Genomic DNA, 22,553 nt, shown 5'->3' on the forward strand with positions numbered 1-22,553 from the left:
TGCATGGCAATGGGCTAGCAAGCTAGGTGGAAGCTTTCATGGATGGGGTTCCCATGGTAGGAGATGCAGAGGTCTATGTGAGCTAGGGTTAAGGCTTGGAGTTTCCTATAACCTCCAATGCTTAAGGGTTAGCTATTGACCAATGGTTAGGTGGTGAGTTCAAGATATATATATATACCTTTGTAAGACTAGATTATGTCCAATCATACAAATTTAGATTTTTTGTTGTTCTAGTTATATACTCTACGGTTTTATAAGTATGTTCTTTGTTACTCGACTCAAATTGGGAGTCATCTCGCTCTCGATGGTCGTGTGATTCAAATTAAGCAGGGGTAGTAATACCAAAAAATCTATATCAAGCTACCGCTTCATGATTTAAGGGGTTGCGGCACTTGGCTAGCATCGATGGAGACAAAACATCGAGCATATTGACAATTGCGGTATTTTGGTTGAGATGGACTTTGGATGATCCAAGATAGGCCTGCTCAGAACAATTGGATCATCTCGAGGTGCAACAACACGAGTCGCATAGTCATTGCAAACCCCATGATTCATGCCCAAACATAAAACATAGAGGTTTAAGGCAAAAGACAGTAGTATTGTTTGTTGTTTGTTCACACTAGGGCGAGGGCGAGGACACTATTCTGGTTTGTTCACACCAATATTAATCATTGCCTCTCTCACCTAAACAGCATCATTCAACCTACCTGTGCTAGCATGGGTGTCTGCTAGCAATACATACAATGAAGCATTCCTTGGATCTAACTCAGAAACAAACTCTGAAGCTCGCACAGCGCGCTCCACATCACAGTGAGTTCTGCATGATGAAAGCAAGCTCAACCATGCTGGAGCAACATGTTCACATGGCATGCTGATGATCAAGTCCTCTGCCTCTTCCAATAGTCCCTGCCGCCCAAGGAGATCAACCATGCACACATAATGCTCCACGGAGGGGGACATCCCATGTTCTCTACTCATAGAGGTAAAATATTGCCTCCCATCAGCAATCAGACCTGCATGACTGCATGCAGTGAGAACATTGATAAAGGTGATCTTGTCTGGCTTCACACCTTTGACCTGCATTTGACAAAACAGTGATAGAACTTCCTTACCATGCCCATTCTGGGCACACACTGCTATAATGGCATTCCAGGAAAAAACATCCCGCAATGACATCTCTGCAAACACAGCTCTCGCATCATCCAAGCTACCGCACTTGCCATACATGTTCACAAGGGCTGTCCCTGCAACAACATCAGACTCCCAACAATTGGCTGCTATAGAACCATGCATCTCTCGACCTTCCCCTAGGGCTGCCTCAGTTGCACACGCATCCAAAGCACAGATGAACATGACCTTGTCTGGCTCATATCCTGCTCCACACATTTGATCAAAAAGTTGTAAGGCCTCCGAGCCATGCCCATTCTGCGTATAGGCTGCCATCATGGCACTCCAGGAAACCACATTCCACACTGGCATCTCTGTAAACACAGCCAGTGCATCATCTATGCTCATGCAGTTGCCATACATATTTATGAGGGCTGTCCCCACAATAGCATCCGCCTCCCACCCATGGTTAGCAACAGTAACATGGATCCCTTGACCCTCTTCTAGGACTGTCACGCTGGCACAGGCATCCAAAACAGAGATAACAGTGATCTTGTCTGGCTCAAAACCTTCTGCCTGCATTTGACCAAAAAGTTGTAGGGTCTCCTCACCATGTTTATTCTGAGCACACGCAGCCATCAGAGCATTCCAAGAAACCAAGCTCCGCAATGGCATCTCTGTAAACACAGACCTCGCATCCTCCAGGCTTCCACACTTTCCATACATATCGACCAGGGCTGTCCCCACCACCACCTCTGACTCCCATCCCTTGCAAGCAAGTGTAGCATGGATCTCATGACCCTCTTCCAAGGCTGCCATGTTGGCACACACATCCAAAATGCATACAAAGGTGAGCTTGTCTGGCTCAAAGCCTTCTGCATGCATTTGACCAAAAAGTTGTAAAGCCTCCTTGTCATGCCCATTTCGGGAACAAGCTGCCATCATGGCACTCCAGGAGACCACATTCCGTAATAACATCTCCAAAAACATAGCCCTTGCATCATCTAGGCTTCCGCACTTGCCATACATATTAACGAGAGCATTCAACACAACAACATCGGACTCCCCTAAGTTGCCCGTGACAGTGGCATGGATCTCTTGGCCCCTTTCTAGGGTTGTCACACTAGCACATGCATCCAAAATGCAAATGAAGGTGATCTTGTTTGGCTCGAAGCCCTTTGCTTGCATTTGGCCAAACCACTGAAGGGCCTCCTTGCCGTGCCCATTCTGGGCACACGCTGCCATCATGGCATTCCAAGAGACCACGTCCCACAGTGGCATCTCTGCAAATAAAGCCCTAGCATTATCCAGGCTCCCACACTTGCCATACATATTGACGAGGGCTGTTCCAACAACAACATCGGACTCCCATCCATAGCCAGCAATAGTAGCATGGATGTCTTGACCGTCTTCTAGGGCTGCCTCAATGGCACATGCATCCAAAACACAAATGAAGGTGATGTTATCTGGCTCAAAGCCCGCAGCCTGCATTTGACCAAACAGTTTTACAGCCTCCTTACCATGCCCGTTTTGGGCACATGATGCAATCATAATAGTCCAAGAGTACAAATTCCGAGATTGTATATTGACAAACACAGCACGAGCATGCTCCAGGTTTCCGCACCTGCTGTACATTTGGACAAGAAGGTTACTCAGAAATCTGTTGCCTGCGTATCCACGTCTGGTCATGTGTTCATGCACACGTTCACCCTCGGCCAGGGTCTTGGCACTGGTGCAATGCTTCAAAAGCGAGGCATAGGTGGCAACATTTGTTTCTGGACCAAGCTGACCAAGGATGTCCTCGTTCAAGCTTTCAAGCCGGCCACTTTGATTGTGTTCATCTAATATATGTGTATCATAGGCGTGGCCGGTTCCTAGCGCAAGATTAAGCCACTGAAACCTCCACCCCCCGTGTAGCTCGGGGGCCATGAACCTCGAATAGGGGAGAGGCAACGATCCGAGGACCTTGTCTTTGTGCTCACCAAAGTCGACTTTCATATCCAGAGACGTTGAAGGAGTGCGAAACAATAACCACTGCGCTTGCCCTTTTTCCAAGGATGCCCATGGGAAATGAGGATGAAGCAGAGTCATTCGATTCTATTCCTAGCCACGACGTCATCAAGAAAGAAACCAATAATAACAAAGAAGGAATTTGTATGGCACTTGAAGATTTTTCCTTAGAATTTGCCCATTTCTTAGCTAAAATATAACTAAATTGCCTAAAATTTTGCAAATTTTACAAAATTGAGAAAATATTTTTTTCAGGTGAAAATGAAAATATTACAAGTTCATTGTGTAGGTTTTCTGTGAACACTGCGTTTGATTCGAAAAGGCTGTGGTGATTGTCTGCTTATGTCATGGAGGGGAAAAAGGGGGGGAATAAGGATGGCTATTATGGAAAAGCATATTTTGGATGGTTTTCCCTTGGTGCATGACATAAGGATCCAAGGGAAAATGAGACATGCTATAAAGAAAATGTCACATCAATGGTTCTCAAGAGTGTGAGAAATAGCACCTTGAGGTCTAGAGCATGGATGGTCCCACCCTATTTCCCACGTATTTCCCCTCTATTTCCCATGGTGCCATAACAGAAATAGCTATTTCTTACATACTTCCCTTCCCATGATATAAGACCCTTGGTGCATGTAACTCGACCCTCTAAGCATTTGTCTTTGTCACCCAAGAGTTTCTTAACGTGGCCCATCAACAGCTTAGCATGTGATCGTGAAGACCATGTGACAAGATGCAACAAATAACTTGCCTTGTGAAAAATGAACACATGAAATGACTTTTCATGTGGAAATGTTTAACATTCATGATCAAAATCACATCTCTCTCTCTCTCTCTCTCTCTCTCTCTCTCTCTCTCTCTCTCTCTCTCTCTCTCTCCCACACACACACCGTAAAAGATAAAAGTCATTGATCTTTGAAGGAAAAAGGCAAAGCAAGAAAGAAAAAGGAAGGTGGTAATGCATAACCATTTCTAAGTCCCTTGAAATAAATTTATGGATTGAAGATGTCCACATACTTTGCCATATCATAAATACAAAATCATTTAACTTTTTGATGTGATGCTCTCATGTACTGAAACATCAAGGTAAAGATACAATTTGTATAGGGGGAGGGGTTGGACAGAAAGCCTTCTTATGTGCATTATGTTCTAGTATGGTGAATATATGTAGCCTCTTTGATTCAACCAAGAACAACTTTCTAACCTTCTCAAAGATTTAGGAATCTAATGTGCTCTTAAATGATGCATCATTATACCCTCATCAGTGGCTTGAGCTCCAACATCATGTGTTGCTTACAGACTAACCATAACAAGGCATGAAGCTAGCATGACTATACAGATTCATGATGCGAAGATTTGTTTTATGAGTTAACTATACAAAGGCATATTTTGTGAATATTAAATTGGCTATGAGCTAGAATGAGCATTATTAAGGTTACATACATACATACACACATGCATGCATGCAAACATACATACATGCATGCATGCATGCATACATACATATTATATATATATATATATATATATATAAAATGTGTGTGTGTGTGTGTGGAAAACTTGCGATGCTCTTGCTCATGCTCCTGCCAGCCCCCCCCCCCCCTTTTGCCTCTGTTCACTCCCCTCGACTTATGTCCCCTGCCATCTCCTATGCTTCCATCTTTCCTGCCTTCTACCATTACCAATGGGATCAAGCATATTTTCAACAAGGGATACATCAACGGATATGTTCTAGTAAAGTTGTTTTGGTCGAAAGCGTGGTCTGCCGACATCCCCAAGCAATCAACTTTTCATGATTATATTGGTAATAACCCACCTACCCTCACCATCTATTCCAACTCCTTCGCCACCTCCCTACCCTCTTCCTTTGCTCTTATCTCTTGTGCATGATGTGCCTTCTACTCTAGCTGCTATGATACCTGTCCAATCAGCCGTGCACAGTTGTTGCAACCCCCCTTGGCATGATTCTACTACAACCTAGTCATGGGGTTTTTCTTTCCACCCCTATCTATCAATAGCTTTTCAAACGAGTTGCTCTCCTTGTGGCTGCTACATTTCTAACACCCAATCTTCTTTGAGGCCCAGTTGTGGTGAACTAAAGAAGGATTGTTCTTCCTACTTTATCCCCCCTTGGCTAGCTTTTGTGGGGGCCCAAATTCCTTTATAAAATCCCCATCCCTTCCCTTTCTCCTTTCCTTTCTCCTCACCCCGCCTCTCCCTTTCTCCTACTAGCAGGCAGTGCATTCTGTTTCTAGGTTCTAAGGAATCTTTTGGTCTGGCAAGAGGGGTTCATAGGGCAGCTCCCTCTACTCCATCCCCTTTCTAAACCCTCCAACCCCCTTCTACACCCTTGAACTCCTGTGGAGGTGAGAGCCTCCATTCCTCGTTGAGATCTAAAAGCCACTTTCCTCTCTCCTCCATCCACAAGTTCCGTCAAGCCTCCATATTTTTCATCCACCTCCGCTTTCTGTTCTCCACCTCCCATCCACCACCAACACTACCACTTCTTTTCGTCCACCTTCCCCACCCCCTCCACCACCACTTTTTCCATCCATATTTCCCCTCCACCACCACTTTTTCCATCCATATTCCCCCCTCCACCGTCACTTTTTATCATCCATCCCCTCCACCTTCCACTCAGCCTCTCCATCCCCTTCACCACCACTTTTTCCTTCGCCCTCCACTACCACTTTCCATTCAAAGAACCCTCCACCATTTCGTCAAGCTCATCTCATGCAAGGACGCTCAAGTTTGGGACCTATATTGCTGGATTCTTGAGTCGGTCTTTTTGCAAGCAAAGACTTATATGATCACTCCCCGGTCTCGAGGGATGATTGGCATGGCTGAGCAACGATAAGTGCCATGGGCACATGTTCTAAAGGAGCGCATACATGTAGAGGCTCAAAGGGTGGTGACAGCAATTGATAAGAAGCACGATGTGAACTCGAAGATTGGTAAGATTTTGGACATTTTATTTCCTTGATAGCCTGAGTCTACTGTGCCTCGATGAAATATGACCTTAATTCTTACCCTTGATTCTGAAGGACCTTTGTAGGAGGAGGCTGAAGGCTTAGTTGGTAGAGTACCCAAGAAGCAGAAACATCAAGGGCCTCATATCACTCAGGGCGTGGTTTCTTCTCTTGCATCCCTGACTTCTTCTCATGCAGGTGGGATGGGGAGTTTGTTCTGCAATGGGGTGGCATCAACTCAGATCCCACTAATCATGGCAAAAAGGGTGACAGTGTCAGTAGCTCCTATAACCACTAAGATGGTTAGTAGCTCCTGTAACCACTAAGATGGATGTTTCTGGAGGCAGTCTGTTGGTGGGGGGATCACTCACTCAAAGATGGTTGGAGTAGCTTCAGCGCATAGCAACAACCATTGCAGCAACCTCTACTGCAATGGTGGTAGTGTATAAAGCAGTGCGGGGGTCTACATGCGGGGGTCTACAACAGCAGAGGAACTGATGGTGGTCTCTGAGCCTGGGGTGGTCTCTGAGACGCCCTCAGCCGGAGTGTCTTTTCGCTTGCAGCCATTGAATATGCAGTTGCAGTTCTATGCGTAGTTACGTGCAACGCAATGTTCTACGGCGAGTGATTCATCAAGAGTGGCCAGTTTGGAATCTGAGGTCATTCAATTGCGAAATGAGAATGAATCCCTGTGGAGTCAGTGGACACAAATGCAGCAAAACTAAAAGACAGGGTTGTGGTTTTGGAAGCACAAGTGCAGGTTGCAGAAGCACACTTGGAGACCACTCAACAGTTACATTCGGAGTATGTTTCTGACGTTCAAGAGTAATTGTTACTCTGATGTACTATCGATGGACTGGTTGAGTATTTGCGGGCCTTTCTTAGTAATGTCAACATTAATATAGAGTAGATTGATTCGCTCCTTGATGCTCTCCAAGGGGATGTTGTGCGGAATGGGACAGACAATTTGCACACTGGCGCAAAGTTATGGTTTCGTAAACATGTCAAGAGATGGTTCCACAACAACCCCGACCTGGAACGGATGGGGATGCGGTGCTGGTGCAGGGTCGGACCGCAAAGTGTTCCGCAGGTGCAAATAGTGTCTGGCCAATGGGTTCCAGTAATTTCGCAGGTGGGAGAGGTAGTGCGAATAAGGGTGAAGGAGCAGTGGGCAAAGTTAGTACCTTTTGGAGAGGATCAACATGCAAAGTATGAAGAGTTGGCTGAAGGCATTGTGGAAGCTGTTGTTTGCTCTAGCAAAAGAGTTGAGGTGTTGAAGTGGGAAAGGTGTTAGTGGCTGATGAATATGGAACAGGATCAGAGGTTGAAGCTTTGGCTGTAGAGGAGGCAGTTGGAAACTGCTGGTGCAAGTTCGAGTGGAGCAAAACCAGCGAAGCAATTGCAAAAGGAGTGTCATGAAAGCAGTGATGCGAGACCAAGCAAGGTGGCCATAGACAAGATAACAGTGAGGATTGTGATTGCAATAGCCACAAGTAAAGAGTGTAAGTTATGGTAGATGGATGTGAAAAATGCAAAGCTAAAGGAATAAGTGGAGAGCATGGTGTGAGAGTATCAGCAGGAATCTTGCGAGCCTTGGTTTTGTGATTACATATGCAGATACTTCATTGTATCAGATGAGCATAGAGAGGGGGATTATGATCTTAGTAATCTATGTGGATGACCTTATTGTGACAAGCACTAATGATGAGAAAATTGCCTATGTGAAAGGCAAGATTAGCAAGAATTTTGATATTAAAAACCTCAAAGAAGGTATATTTTTGGCATAGAGACTGTGAGAAGACCACATGACATATGGTTAATGCAATGGCAATACATTCTGGACATGTTGGAAAAGTATGGGATGACAGGATGTAGACCTACTGATACTCCCATGGATCAAAATGAAAAGCTAAGGATGGATAGTGCATATATTGATAATATCACAATGTGTTGCAAAATCATTAGGAGTTTGATCTATTTGACAATCACTAGACCGGTGGATCAAAGTTATGCCGTTGGTATGATCAACCAATTCATGCAAAAGCCATGCAAGAACTATTTGGATGCAGTGAGGAGATGTTGAGATATGTGAAGGCCACTTGTGGATATCGGTTGCTATATGAGAAAGGCAATAACATAGTATTATATGGCTATACGAATGCAGAGTAGGCCAATCGCATGGTTGACAAGAGAAGCATGAGTGGTTATGCCTTTTCACTTGGAAGTGTAATGGTGAATTAGTTGAGTAAGAAACAACTAGCAGTTGCTTTATGTAGCATAGAAGCAAAGTATAGAGTTACAGCAATCTCACCGCATGTGAGGCATCATGGCTGAAATTGTTACTTGGATAGTTCGGGAATAGAGATTGAATGGTCACAATCTATTGTGACAACATCAGTAGTATTATGTTGGCAAAGAATCCATACCATGCTAGGATGAAGCATACTTAAGTGCATTTTTGCTTCATTAGAGAGAAGGTGATCAATGGTGGTGAAGAGATTTACTTTGAGTATGTGCAAACAAATGACATATTCATGAAGACCATCGAGAAGAAGAAGTTGGAGAATTCTTTAGGAGCATTGGGAATTTATCATGTGCAAGCTCATTTTGAGCTTGAGAATGAGTGTTGAGAACCCATATTGTATAGAATATAGGTTGGGTGTGTTGAGAACCCCTATTGTACATAATATAGATTTGGTGTGTGTGTGGCGTGATTGGAATCTCAAGCTAGTAAGATAAGTCTTACATTGTATTGTAAGAGAAGAATGGATAAGAGAGAGAAGTTTATGAAAAACAAGAAGATGAAGCTTGTTTCCATCTCTCTCTCTCTCTCTCTCTCTCTCTCTCTCTCTCTCTCTCTCTCTCTCTCTTTCTCTCTCTCTCATCTCGCATACACCCACCCTCAATAGAAAATACCCAGAATAAAGCAAGTATGGGGGAAGAAGAGTTTGCTACAAGAATATCACATGTCAAATAAAGCATAACACGTGTTACTTCCATGTGAGTCTTCTAGTGCACGGTTACACAGCACGGTTACACACTTAAAGGGCTCATTTGAGAAAACGAGTATGAACCAAGCCACAACAACAACTTCGATCAGTTCTAAAGAACTTACAACACAACTAATGATATTTTGAGGGAAACTCTCAACTATGGATTCCAAAACTTCATCCACAAATTGTACAACCCCTCTCTCTTTACCCAAATCATGTTCATGGCACACTACATCCACAACGGCATGAATGGAGCCCAAAAATTGCAAGGAGCCTAGCAATACCAGCAACAAAGTCTCGTACAGTAGACACACAAGAACTTGCTCCTAAAAATGGAGTACAACCACAAGAACCTGCTACATAAACTGCCTCAGCTACACCATTGGTGGCCTGCTAGCGAAGGTCCACTACCTCTATCTTAAGCAAACTACTATACCAATAACCTCAAAGATGTGGTGTCCCATTGCATGTTCACCCAACTTGGCTCCAATAGAACCACAAGAACTTGCCCTAAAAATGAAAGCAGTGCCACAAGAACCTATTGAGTCGGATGTGTTGGTACAATTGAATGCCACCTTGCTACTACTGCAAAAAAATGTTGCACCAATCAAAGTCATCATTAACAATTTAAATGCATCTACACCCAACAATCCACCGTAGTTCTTGAAGGCCCACCTAGCTAACCCTTTTGCGGCATGGTTGATATTGAGGTACGCGGCATTCCAGCAGTCTTGATAATTTGTTATTGTTTGATATATGGGTTCACCAACATGCCCATGCACCCATCACATATTATCTCTAGTTGAGTCATAAGGTTAGGCATAAATCCAAGAAATTGCATTTAGTCATCTCACATTGTGAATTCTCTAAAATCACACATGTTAAGAAACAATCCACAACAGAGAAGTATAAACAACTATGTTCCAAAGATCCAAAGAAGGCAAAAATAATGGAGAAGTTCATGGCATACTTGGTTGGCTTCACTCAAAGAGCCTTCAATGTCTTCAAAAGGTGCCAAGAAGCTTAAGTGGTCACCTCCACTATGTCATCCTCGCCAAGCTTCAACAAAACTAGCTCATACACAACTTGAGCATTTAAAGGACAATTTTTTATCTCCAAGATGTGGATGATGAGCTTTCCCATCAAAACATTTCCATCAAACTCCAAGAATAGCTCACTCAAGTAGAGGCAGAACTTGCCTCGAAAAAAGCTTGTGCTGATAGCTTGGAATGCCAATGCATAAAAACTATACCATCGAGTAGGCCCAGTGTGATCAAAAGAACCACCCAAATGGGAACTACCCGATTGGTTTATCGGTGTGTTAAGAGTCATGAGCAATATGTAGTGATGTTGGAAACTCATCAAGGGATATGTGGGGGTTTAGGAAGGTTGTAGCCCAGAATTTATTTTTGTGGCATTGGAGTTTGTGGTACCTAAAACATCAATTTCAATAGTTGTTGGCCTAGGAGGAGAAGCTGTTGGTGGAATACAAAGGTCTGGGTAGACTAGAATACAACATTTTGAATGTTTAAAATAGGTAAAATAGTTTTGGTGTTTTATTCCCAAATAGGTCTTCATCCTAATTAACAAAAAATAAGATGTATGGTGCTCTAGCAAATGGTCAGTAGGTTGAATTTTGGAACACTTGAGCTTGCCACATTGGATGGGATTAAGCTTTGAAACCAATCAATGGTTTTCGACTGAAGCATTATTTTGGTTTTCAATTGAAGCTATATTTTTGGTTAATACAAGATGTTCCACTAGCGTCGACTATTGCATGGATGGCTTGTTCATTTTGTGTTAATAATCCCGATGAAGAGCCACTACAAATGATTGTTGAAAGGCATCCCATTAAGGTTTTCATATTTGGTGTTGCACTTTGAGGCAGTCATCATCATCCCAATATGGCCAGTGTTGTTCCTATTGCCTAGTGTTGGCATCATTTTGGAAAGCGTTCATATCCCTTCTTTCTAAATTTTCCCCTAATACACTTTTGCTAGTTTCTCATCACCTTTACTTGCAACTCTTTTGCTTTCTATGTGCTTGTGATGTTTAGCTTGCTAGCATTCCTATTTCCTCTACTGTTACTTCTGTCTCTTTTCCTACATGCTCTGTCCTGCAAAGATGACACTCGGGTTCTTGATGCTCTTTAGTCCTTTACTCAAATTCATAGAGATTGTTTTGCCCAAGTTGGCATTTTGGAGTTTGCGATCAGTCCCCACCATAAGGTGCCAACCAACTGTCTAGCAAGTTTTATTTTTGGGTTAGAAATTTCTTAGCCACAAATTTGTTTCAATTTGAGCATATGGTAGAAGATCACTTACTCCTTGACGTGCCCAACAAAATGATAATAACATTATACAAAATTATTTATATAACTATCATGGGATATTACTACCAATTGAGTTAGTTGTACCTAGTTCCATGTTAGTAAATTTATTTTTGGCGATCTCTAATGCATTCCTTATGACATTAGCAAGCAAAATATTCTCTTTGCATTACCTAAAGTTAGTTCCATCAGATTTCATTTGGTTTGAATAATCATATACCCTACCCAAGCTTCACTTGACATAGCATTAAAAAAATCACATTTTAGAATACTACATTAATACGTTTCAAATGGATTATTTCTAGTAATATTTCATATTTCATTGACATGCCTTGGTGGAGATTACTGCCTTGAGACATTATGTTGAGTACTTCCTTGGTAAAGAAAACTCCCTTGAAATATTTTGTTCCAAAAGATGCATGTACACGCCCCTCTTTGTTGCAAATTAAGGTCAAATGATCTTCTTAACTTTTGGCCAATATTTGGAGACTGTAACTAAGCTATCTGGGTCCCAAATTGATATTGTCTTTGTCAACACCTAAAAATTTAATAAATTTGCATTTTTACAAAACATTGAACACTAACATGTTTGTTTTATGCCATTCAAAATGTGCATTACTGCATCATTCAAGCTGTTTGGTACACATATAGAGCTATTTTAGTTCAAGTCCTATTAACATAGATTAAAGCAAGTTGAGATTTATTGCACTTGAATGTACAAATGCAAAAAAATAATGATATGTAGGACTAAATGAATGATCCTGAAGTAAGCTAGATTGCATACACATATGAGAGTAAGAAACGTCTTGTTTTGAATCATGTGTAGAGAAGAAAGGTGGACTTAAACAAAATGACATAAAGTCTCTTACATTACATGTAAGCCTTTAAAAAATGGCAAGAAGAAAAATTCTCTAGAATCAATACCTTGCAGTTAGAGTCCAAGACTTCTTGTCCTTCAATGCCACAATGGATCAAATTCCTACGCACAAGATGTACACCTCAAGTTGATGACATAAGAGGTCTGAATGCTCTTATCCTTTGGCTTGTAACTTGTTAACAATAACGTTTACTCTAATTGAAGAATAAACATAATATGCATTTCCTTATTGAATCATTCAAATCTTCAATGTCTTTTCTTTCTTGTTGTGTCTAGGTAAAGGTTAAATGTGCTAGATGCCTCTTTTACAAGCATCAAAGCTGGTATAGTATTGGGACAGAACCTTTTGCTGAGTAACCTTGTGCATGCATGTCTTTTATGAGAATTGAGAGCCATCTGGCTCCTTGAAGTTCATTTGGATTCGGGGGGGGGGGTGTAGATAGCTTAGGGGATATGAGTGTTGAGGTTGAGGGGGTTGTCATCTCTAATGAGAGAGTTTCAACTAGTGGGAGAGATGAGGAGAAACATGAGGAGGAAGTGCTACCAACATTGAACTCTTATGTTGATCTACTCTAGCAAAGAAAGTTGGGGCAGCATTTACTATGCTGAAAGAGGACAAAGACAAGGGCTTGCTATATGTGGAGGCTGCATGTAGAGATAAGGAGGTTTGAAAGTGGTCATACGCACTCGACTGTGTGCAAGTTGCAGGTGGAGGACATTCGGCCACAGTTGGAACAGCTGTCTAGAGGTGCCATTTATTTGTTTTTTGTGAGAGCTCCCTCATTCAAAGAGTTGCGACAATTCCTTCTTTTTGAATGTGGCATCCCTACTAATGCGTATGTGGCTACCTTTTTGGGAAAAAGGTTTTTTCTCGCTCGATGCACCTCATAGGATTTGCAAAATGATATCGTGGAAAGGTCTTACCTATATGTAGGTGCCTCGGTCTTGGAAGTCCCTTGGATCCCATGATTTTGTGTGGATGAGTTCATTTTCCACAATTGCCTGATACGGGATGAGTTCCCCCCAGGCCTCCCCCAATGGTTGGGTGATGTGGTGGACAAGCTGGCTACCTCGTTGGGTGAAGTTCTTCTCATGCTTGCTTCAATGATAATGTTCAATGGTATCAAAGATCTTGGATTCTTTGGGATTGACTTCATGTCACCCTAGACTTCCTAGAAGTCCTATTTCATGATCTGTGGTGGCTGAAACGGTGCATTTTGGCCCGTTTCTAGACACTTGTGTCATTTGCAAACAAACATGGCATTTTGCTCGCTCTTGCCCTGAGAAACCAATTGTGTGGTCTCGATGGTGATTCACGTGTCATGGGGATTTTGAAGGAATGCCGATGGAGCCTCCATTCCAAGCTACTCCTTGTTAGAGCAATGCAAAGCACAAACCATCCGCAAGTGTCATTCAAGCGGCTCTCAGATTGTTGCAATGTGTTTCCATGAGAGAAAGAGGGAAAGGGGAGAAGGGAGAAGAAAGCGAGAAGGGGAGGAGAAGAGGAGAATGAATGGGGATGGAGTCGTAGACACAAAGGCACTACAATGGAAACAAGAGGACACCCAAAAACACTCTTGGAAGAGAAGAGAAAGCTTGTATTCCAAACTTGTGCATCCAACAATGAAGACCAAAGTCAACCACATGGCTTTTTAATACATGTCACCTTTTGAAGGGAGGGCCAACCCTATTCCCTTATACCACTCTCTTTCCTCATTCTTTTACAACCACCTTGGGCCTATTTGAATCCAAGGCACAATCCTAGCTCTACATCCATCAAATGACATCACTAACCAATCGGTCAACATGCTCCCCTTCCTGATCTTGATCCAGTTCTTTGGATCATGCCAAGTTCATGGTTGTTGTGGCATATTGTTAACCAATCAGTCAACATGCTCCCCTTTCTGATCTTGATCCAGTTCTTTGGATCATGCCAAGTTCATGGTTGGTGGTGTGTTGTCAATGAAGATTATGCAAAGTAGTGTTTCTTGTGCAATGGGCAGAATCTTCTTTTGCTACATTGCAGCAGAAGGATGTGAATCCTTGGTATGGAATTATTGTTGGATGTATGCATGAGTGATTTTTCTAGAACTGGCACTTGAGGGTTTGAGTGAGCCAAGTTAAGTACTTGTGACCATTCAAAGAAGGAAGAAGAAAAATAAAAATAAAAATCTAGCGCGTTAGTTATTAGAAAGAAGGTGTTAGTAAAGGTGATGTAACATCCTAGTGCCATTAGTGTCAGCAAGTTAAGTATAGTGTATTCTCATGCTCCTCCTTAAGTCCCATGTTTTATTTGAGTGGAACTTTTATTGGATTCTCATCAGACTATGTCTTTGACTTGCCATGCTTGTAAGTCCAAAGTTTAGCATGACATTCTTTCTTGCTTCTCTGCTTTGAATTTCTTTCAAAATCCATTTTATGGATTATATTTCATTGAGGGCTTTGTCTAAGTCATCAAATTGAGAGGATTCTGATAATACACCATACAAACCCCTAAAATGAGTACTATGGTTAAAGGGGTTATTCCATTTTGGGCTCTAGGAAAGTCCTCTAAGTTAAAACTGATATGAAATTGGAAGGCTCAAGTGGTTAAGTGGGTACTAGGGTTAAGCATAAAGAAGAAGAATAATAATGATAAATAAAAAGAGGAGGGGGATTTAGAGTTCTTCTTCTTTGTTTTCTTTGTTGGTGAGGTGCTTGCCAAGGTTGAGAAGTGGAAGTGGATGTTGATGCTTGAATGTTGGGCCAGTTGTTGGTAGTTCTTAGCACATCTTGTTGGGTTAACTCATCACCAAATAACCCTTTGTAAGTGTCTTGCATCCAGCTTTTACCAAGAATGGTGGCTTTCGTTAAGGTACCTACAAGAGTTACAAAAAACTTGCAAGGCACAACGTAATTGTCCAAGGAAAGATTCAATGTTAAAGAACCAATAACCTTAATAGAGGTACCCTCTTTGGATTGAATTTCAGAATCACGTACTTCAAGGTCGACCTGGGCAAGATGCTTTGATGTCTCCCAGGAGGTGAGTTTGTGGCTTGCTCGCCAATCTGCCATGGCTTGTATTCAGCATGTTGCACCTGCTGATGTTAGCTCTACCCCAAACTGAGATGGAGTCATATCTATCTCATTAGAATCAATGGCATTGTCAATTCCTAGTTCCAATTTGATTAGGTAGTATCGCTCTTATGGCGTAAAATGTGTAATGGAGTTAAGTTAATCTTCAAGGTGCATCATCTGAGTGCCCTCAGCATTTGGTAGATCTATTGCCGCTAGTGTATGCATCCAATTAAGTGATTCTTCTAGTTTTGGTAAAGGAGCACACCAAGGTTCATCAAGACTCTTCTCATTGTCCTCTTTCTCGTATTGTTTAACCATATTTACCGGCACAGACCTATTGGTGGTATCTGATTAAACTACAAATAGATTTCTAGACATAGTGTGAGCCTTCCATGTTCTCATGACTTGCTGATCTTCCTTAGATAAATTTTGTTGGAGCGCCAATCATGGACCAATCTTGCCATATGCAAGAAAGGTCTCCCTAGTATAGCCTCATACCCAAGGTTGTTTTGGAAATCCATTACAACAAGGCACACCCGATATGTGAGACCAAAGGTTTTGATTTTAATGTCCTTGAGTACTCTTGTGGGATGAGCCATGCCTCCATTAACAGCTAACTTAACTACCAAGGAAGTACTCTCACAGTCGGGACTCCCCCACTTTTCCCAACGTTGTTTCATGATGATGCTAACACCTGCTCCTCTGTCTAAGATTGTTGTAGCTTTTTGATCATGGAAGGAGATGGGTAACACTGCATTCGTGTCATCACTCTCAAAGTATTGGCCCAATTTGTTGACTAGCACCCTTGGAAGTTCTTGAGCTTGATTCATGAGCTTGATTCAACATTCATGTCATCACTCTCAAAGTATTGACCCAATTTGTTGACTAGCACCCTTGGAAGGTCTTGAGCTTGATTGGGAGATTCAACATTCTCAGGATTAGTGGATTGGGGTGTCACTATTTGCCCAATCATCCAATCTAAGAGGTCTCTCCATAGAGTAGGATTACTTGCGATGTCTTGAGGACTAGTGATAGGTTGGTTCCCTACCTATTGATTCCGACTCTTCTAAGCCATATAAGGGCATGTTGTCATCCCCCATTATTTGTTGCAAGGCAGGATCTTGTTCAAACATCTGTCGTAGTAGGGTGGCTCCCTTTGTTGAAGAATATGACACACCTTCTTCATCTACCCTTTTAGGTATTTGCAAGTCTTTTCAGGCTCAAGTGTTTATCTCATGCCTTGGATGAATTGTTAAGCACTCTTGCTTGCCTTGAGCCTCTACTCACATTCCTCTTGGCACTTGTGCACCAATTTATGCACCTCGGTGAGACATTGTTTCCCTACCCATGGGTTGGGATATTCACCTTGACCCTCAGGTGTTGTGGCTTGGCCATGGGATGAGTCCTTTATTGTTCCCTCATTTGCCTCATGTAGATGTTTGTTGCTGCTACTATTCGAGAAAGTACCACAAGAGGAAGAGGATGTTGCTAGGGAGGCCGTGTCTTCATCCGACCCATCTTGGATGATGACCTTATTATGTCCCTTCCCAATCTTTGTTGCACCCTTGGGGCTTACTCGTGCTGATTCAGTTGCCTCCCTAGGCTGTGATGTGCTAGCTTTATCCCTTTTGGCTTATTTGTGAAACTCTTTATTAAGGGCTTTAGCTTGCAACCTCGTGATTACATTCAAGGATACTGTTGACACTTGGCCTCTTTCAATGCTTAACAAGTTAAGGCTTGTGGTCTTAGATGGCCTTCTCATCAAGCAATACTTAAAAAGATGGTCCACACCACACCTAGTGCACAATGGCGGTGGTGTATTAGATGCTAGTGCACATGTGATTGGCTACTTAGATTGCTCCTTATATGGACACTCATTGGCTGGGTGTGGCCCTTGACACATATGGCATTGAATGGGTTGTGTCTTGATCAAGTTGTTCCTATCTCCCATTGTTTCAGAAATCGGTGCCGTTTGGTAGATCGGAATGTATTGGGCATCTTGTATAATGTAGTGACTTATAATGTTAGACCGATTTGTATTGTCACCATATTGGGGATAGTTGTTTCCACTAAAGGTAGGTCTAGGGTCTCACCAATCACTAGGTAGATCTTCCACCGATACTTGATTCAAGGGAGCAATTTGTGGTGGTGGTGGTTGAGGTCCCAATATTGGGGTGCATAATGGAATATTTGAGTTCTAAATTGCGCTTGATTGGATAATGTGGCTCCTTGTATTGCCAATTGTACCTGATTGGATGGATTGGGCGGTACAAGCAATGGTAGATGTGGCCTTTGTTGATACATGGGTTGCAGAATGACCCTAGGATAACGACATTAAGATGTATCATGATTTCCCGAACAAACACAATGGGCACAATAGCATGTTGGCCTTGCCCTAAGATGAGGGCACTCCTTAGTGGGATGATTTCCATGGCATACCCTACACCATATGTTCTCTCATTGTGGAAATATATGGGGGTTGCTATGAGCCTCTATCTTCCATTGTTGGCTCAACTCATTTAATAGATTGGTGGCCAACTCTTCCATGTTTAGCACCTTGGGCATCATGCTTGTATCTTTAGTTGCTTCCGAGGTTGAATCCTTTGTCCTTTGGTACATATGAGAGGAAGCTAAGGATTTATCCTTTTTGGGCTTCTCCCTCGTGTTATCCCCTAGGCGTATCGTCATCTTGCTACATAGCTCGAATAAGGTGGGATTCATAGCAACAAATAGATGATCATGCACCTTAGCATCCCTTAGCCCTATAAGGAAGCATGGTAAGAGCTAAGCATCGCTGATACTCTCGTGGGGTTCACATCATGAGTTTAGATGTTTAAACTTAGTCTCCTTTTTCCTCACCTCATAAAGCGGGTTAATCGAGCTCCACTTGGGACCAGTGGGGGTGAACTGTACAATGAAATATTTATGCAATGTGTCCCAATTTATTTTCTCCTCGGGTTTTAAGGTCTGAACCATTGTCCATGCCATCAAGGCTTAAGCCAAAAACATTGGTCTTGTCTAGATCACCGATATCACCAAATGTCTCACAAATTCATTCAAATCTCTCAACATGGGAGACTAGGTCTCCTTCTCCTACAAACTTTGTGATTAGCTTGGAGATTGTAACAGTCTTGCTCCTCTAGGGGTTGGTGTCCCTTCTTGGAAAAGCTAGAGGTGGCGTTACGGCCCCCTTCCTAGTGCTTGCACTAGGATTCTCATAGCTTCATCCATAAGGACCGTTTGTGATACAGTGGGAGGTTGTGGAATAGTGGGCAATGTCCCATACTTTGGTGGTCCTGATGAAGGGTTCCATGGATTCGATGGCATGAGGTTGGGAGGGGAGAATCTAGGCCCACTACACATTTGCATTGTGACTTGGGTTTGGTTGGGCCTAACAGGATGGAATGGAGGTCCTCTAGGGAGTGGTATGTTCCATGTAGAGATAGGCCTATAAGGGGCAATAGTTGGGTAGGGAATATATCCCATGTTTTGTTGCCAAGGAGGAATCATAGGGGCTTCCGCGGTGGAGGATCTTAATTGTGGGCCTTCGAGGTTACCCCTTTGCCTCCTTTGTTCTAGCATTTGGGACCCTTGTGAGAATCTGAGTCTCACTTCATCCCTATAGGATTGTCTATCATCAAGGAATTGGTATGATGGGGGTTGATTTCTAGTAGGTATTGTGGGACTTGGTTCCCTAAGTATCGGTTATGAGAACGGTGGTTGGGCTGCCCTTTGAGGCTCTATTGTTGCCCTAGTTTGCCCAACAAATGGGTTGACCATTTTTGCGGGTGGGTCACTGAGCCCAAACCTTCCTAGCATGTTTACAGATGATGCATGTATTTGAGATGCTATGGAAGGAGTAGGTGATTGAGGGCGTACTGAACTAGAGTTTGGAGCTACAGGTGCTCTAAGGTTGGGATTTTCACCCATCTCTCCGTCAAAGCTCATTGAATCTTCAGAGCTGCACAACATGGTCCGTGCATTGAGTGGGCACTAAGTATTGAGGATCCTGACTGAATAGTTGTGAAACTAGGCACGTAGCTAGACAGGATGTTGTTTGAGGCACAATCTTTGTGCTCTAGGTCAATTCCTAGGATTCTTCTTGATCTCAAGTGCATGTGTTAGTATGCGCAGTTGATGCCCCAATTCTTGGTTGAGTCCACCTTGATGTGGGGTCAAGGGGCAGCAATCCCTTGTGGCTTCCCTATGGGGTTTATTTCAATGTAACTTGCAAGCATTTCCCGATGCTCGGGGTCCCTACTTTCAAGTGCTAGATTGCACTTATATCCCTAATTTTTTCTTCTTTTTTTTTTGTTTCTAGAGCTATGGTACCAACCCGGCGAGATAGAGCTAAGGCAACAACCGACGGGATAGAGCTAAGGCAACGACCCATGGGGATAGAGCTAAAGCAATGACCAGTGGGATAGAGCTAAGGCAATGACCCATGGGGATAGAGCTAAAGCAATGACCCATGGGGATAGAGCTAAAGCAACGAACCGATAAGATAGCACGAAGGCAATGACCAGCGGGATAGAGTTAAGGCAATGACCTGATGGGATAGCATTATGGCACTAGGTTAACACATGTTTGACCGGCGGGATAGCCAACTAATAGTAATTAATTAGGGCGATGGGTTAGGTACTGACATGTGTTAGTTCGACGGGATATCGTTATGGCATTGGGGGTCAATGCATGTCTGACTGACAGGATGAAGGCCTAAGGCGACGGGTCATGGGGATAGTGAGCTATGGTGCGATGAGTCATGGGGATAGGAACTTGCAGTTTCACCGACTGCTTTTTGATTATTTTGAAGTTTCTGTTCAAATTCATTTTGTGATAGGGGGTGCTAAACTACATAGTCTTCCTACGCAATGCAAAAAACAAGAAAGAAAAACAACATTTGAATGCAAAATGAGAGATTTCTTAAAGAGGTGACTGTCAACACTCAAAACCACTTCGATTTTCAGCATGATTCCTCATTCTTGGTTGTTTTTTGTGAGTTTTGACACCATACACTCCTTAGTAATCTTCAAACTATCTTTCTACCAACTCAAAACACTAGAAAACATAAAAAGCAAGCTTCAAATGATCCAAAATGCTTTCCCAAAATAAAATGACAGCTGCTTCTTTTCTCTTCCTAAACACACACTTCTCCACTCCACTAACAAAGCTCCATGTTAAGCTTGAAACAATGAGCAATGGGTAGATGACGAGAGAAGGCAAGTGATCTTGAAAGAATATCGATGGAGTCTCCACTCCAAGCTACTCCTTGTGAGAGTAATGCAAAGCACGAGCCGTCTGCAAGTGTCACTCAAGCAGCTCCCAGATTGTTGCAATGTGTTTCCATGAGAGAAAGAGGGAAAGGGGAGCAAGGACAAGAGAGGGAGAAGTGGAGGAGAATGAATGGGGATGGAGTGGTAGACACAAAGGCACTACAAAGGAAACAAGAGGATACCCAAAAACACTCTTGGGAGAGAAGAGGGAGCTTGTATACAAAACTTGTGCATCCAACAATGAAGACCAAAGTCAACCACTTGGCCTTTCATACATGTCACCTTTTGAAGGGAGGGCCAACCCTATTCCCTTAGGGAGTCATTTGGGCCTCAATATGTAGGAGAGTCTCTTCAGAATGAGGAGCCATGGATGGTTGTTGGCAAGAGAGGTAAAGCAAGGGTTTGGAAGGACACCAGAGATGCGCATGCAACTGCTTGGAAGGGTTTCATGTGCATAAATACGCCTTAGTATGATGGTGTACACGTTGAGGGTACATGCTGTCAAGCTATGGTGAATGTATGCTTTATCAAAAGGGCTGATGAGGATATGTTGCAGTCAAAGTCTAAGGCCAAGGCTGGTTTGGGCTCTTGGTTGCATGCATAAGGAAGGTAGTGCTGGCACTGATCATAGGGTAGAGGGGGTTGATATTCAAGCACGGTCTCAACAAGAAGTTAGCTCGAATGTATTCCCTATCATGCAATAGGAGGAGTGGGTTGATTTGAGTCCGCCAAAACTCGTAGGTGTCATAAGGAAGAGGGTAGAGGAAGCAAGAGTGCGTCAAATGAGGATATGCCTAACACGAACCCAAAAAAGAGGGTCCATGAAGAGAAGAGAGGTAGTGGGAAGGTGGTAAGCAAGGTGTAACAAGGTTGTCACAATGAGGAGCATCTCCAAACGCATTAAAGATGTTGCTAAAAGTGATGGGGTGGGTCATGAGAATAGATTCAATTACATCAAAGATGCTTGCTAAGCACTCTCTCAATAATCAAAAAGTCAATGTTGGGAATGGGTCGAGACTGGCTAGATCATCGTTGGTCTCGTGGAATGTTAGGTTATGCTGCCATCCAAGTAAACAGAGAGTGTGTTTTGAGGTAGTGATGAGGCTTTGTATGCCTTCAAGAAATCAAGTTTGGGATAGATGACCAGTTTTGGTTTAGATGGAAGAAAGGTGAGTTCGACATCTTTGTTAATTGCCCAAATAGAGGAAGGGGAGGTGCTGTCGTGTTGGTGCATAGATGCCTAAGGTCCTCGAAAATCTTCATAGATGAAGCAGGTAGCATGGTGGCAACGATTGTGGAGAAAGATAATTTTCACGTAAATGTGACTAGCGTGTATGTGCCTAATTCCTCACAGGATAAGGCGGATTGTTGGGACCTCTTGCATTCTAAGTTGACAGATGCCCATTGGGTATTAGCTGGAGATTGGAATTTTACAGAGTTAGAATTTGACAAATTGCATGCCAACAACTCTTTGTCCCTGGTAGAACACAACATATGGGATGATTTGGTGGTTAATAAGGATCTCGTGGACTGCATTGAGCTTGACAAGGAGGGCTTATCTGGGTTTACATGGTGTAACCATCGGACAGGTGAAGCCAGACTTGATCGCGTTTATTTCTCTAATGGTGGCTAGTGGGCAAGAGGCCTGTTCAAGGGCGAACGAGTGGTAAGCTCAGAGGTTCCCTACAAGCTCAACAAATGGTTGCTCCAATAAGTTATGCTATAGAATCAGAGAGTTATGGAGGATGGCAGGTGGAGCGATAGGATATCCATGTGTGAAGTGCGATGTGATAATAAGGACAATACACACTAGACTGAAAGATATGGATTGTGAGCACAGAGCTGAGGACGGCTATTTTGATGTTGGCTCAAATCAAAAAATCTATTATGATGGTGCTAGAGATTTCAAGGCGGATTGGTGTGGCCTTGAATTGATTG

The 22,553-nt window shown here is 42.9% G+C and overlaps 1 protein-coding gene across 1 annotated transcript; it reads right to left on the reverse strand.

The window, feature by feature from the left end:
* Positions 1 to 684: 684 nt before the first annotated feature.
* On the reverse strand, positions 685 to 3,198 carry LOC147902336 (pentatricopeptide repeat-containing protein At4g13650-like). The gene has a single exon (XM_087373193.1). It carries the CDS (start codon positions 3,196 to 3,198, stop codon positions 685 to 687), a length of 2,514 nt encoding a protein of 837 aa, XP_087229319.1.
* Positions 3,199 to 22,553: the final 19,355 nt, after the last annotated feature.

Source organism: Dipteris shenzhenensis, chromosome 4 (genome assembly GCF_047967505.1).
Source record: "Dipteris shenzhenensis isolate YYH24624 ecotype China chromosome 4, Dip_SZ_1.0, whole genome shotgun sequence".
Lineage (NCBI taxonomy): Eukaryota > Viridiplantae > Streptophyta > Polypodiopsida > Gleicheniales > Dipteridaceae > Dipteris > Dipteris shenzhenensis.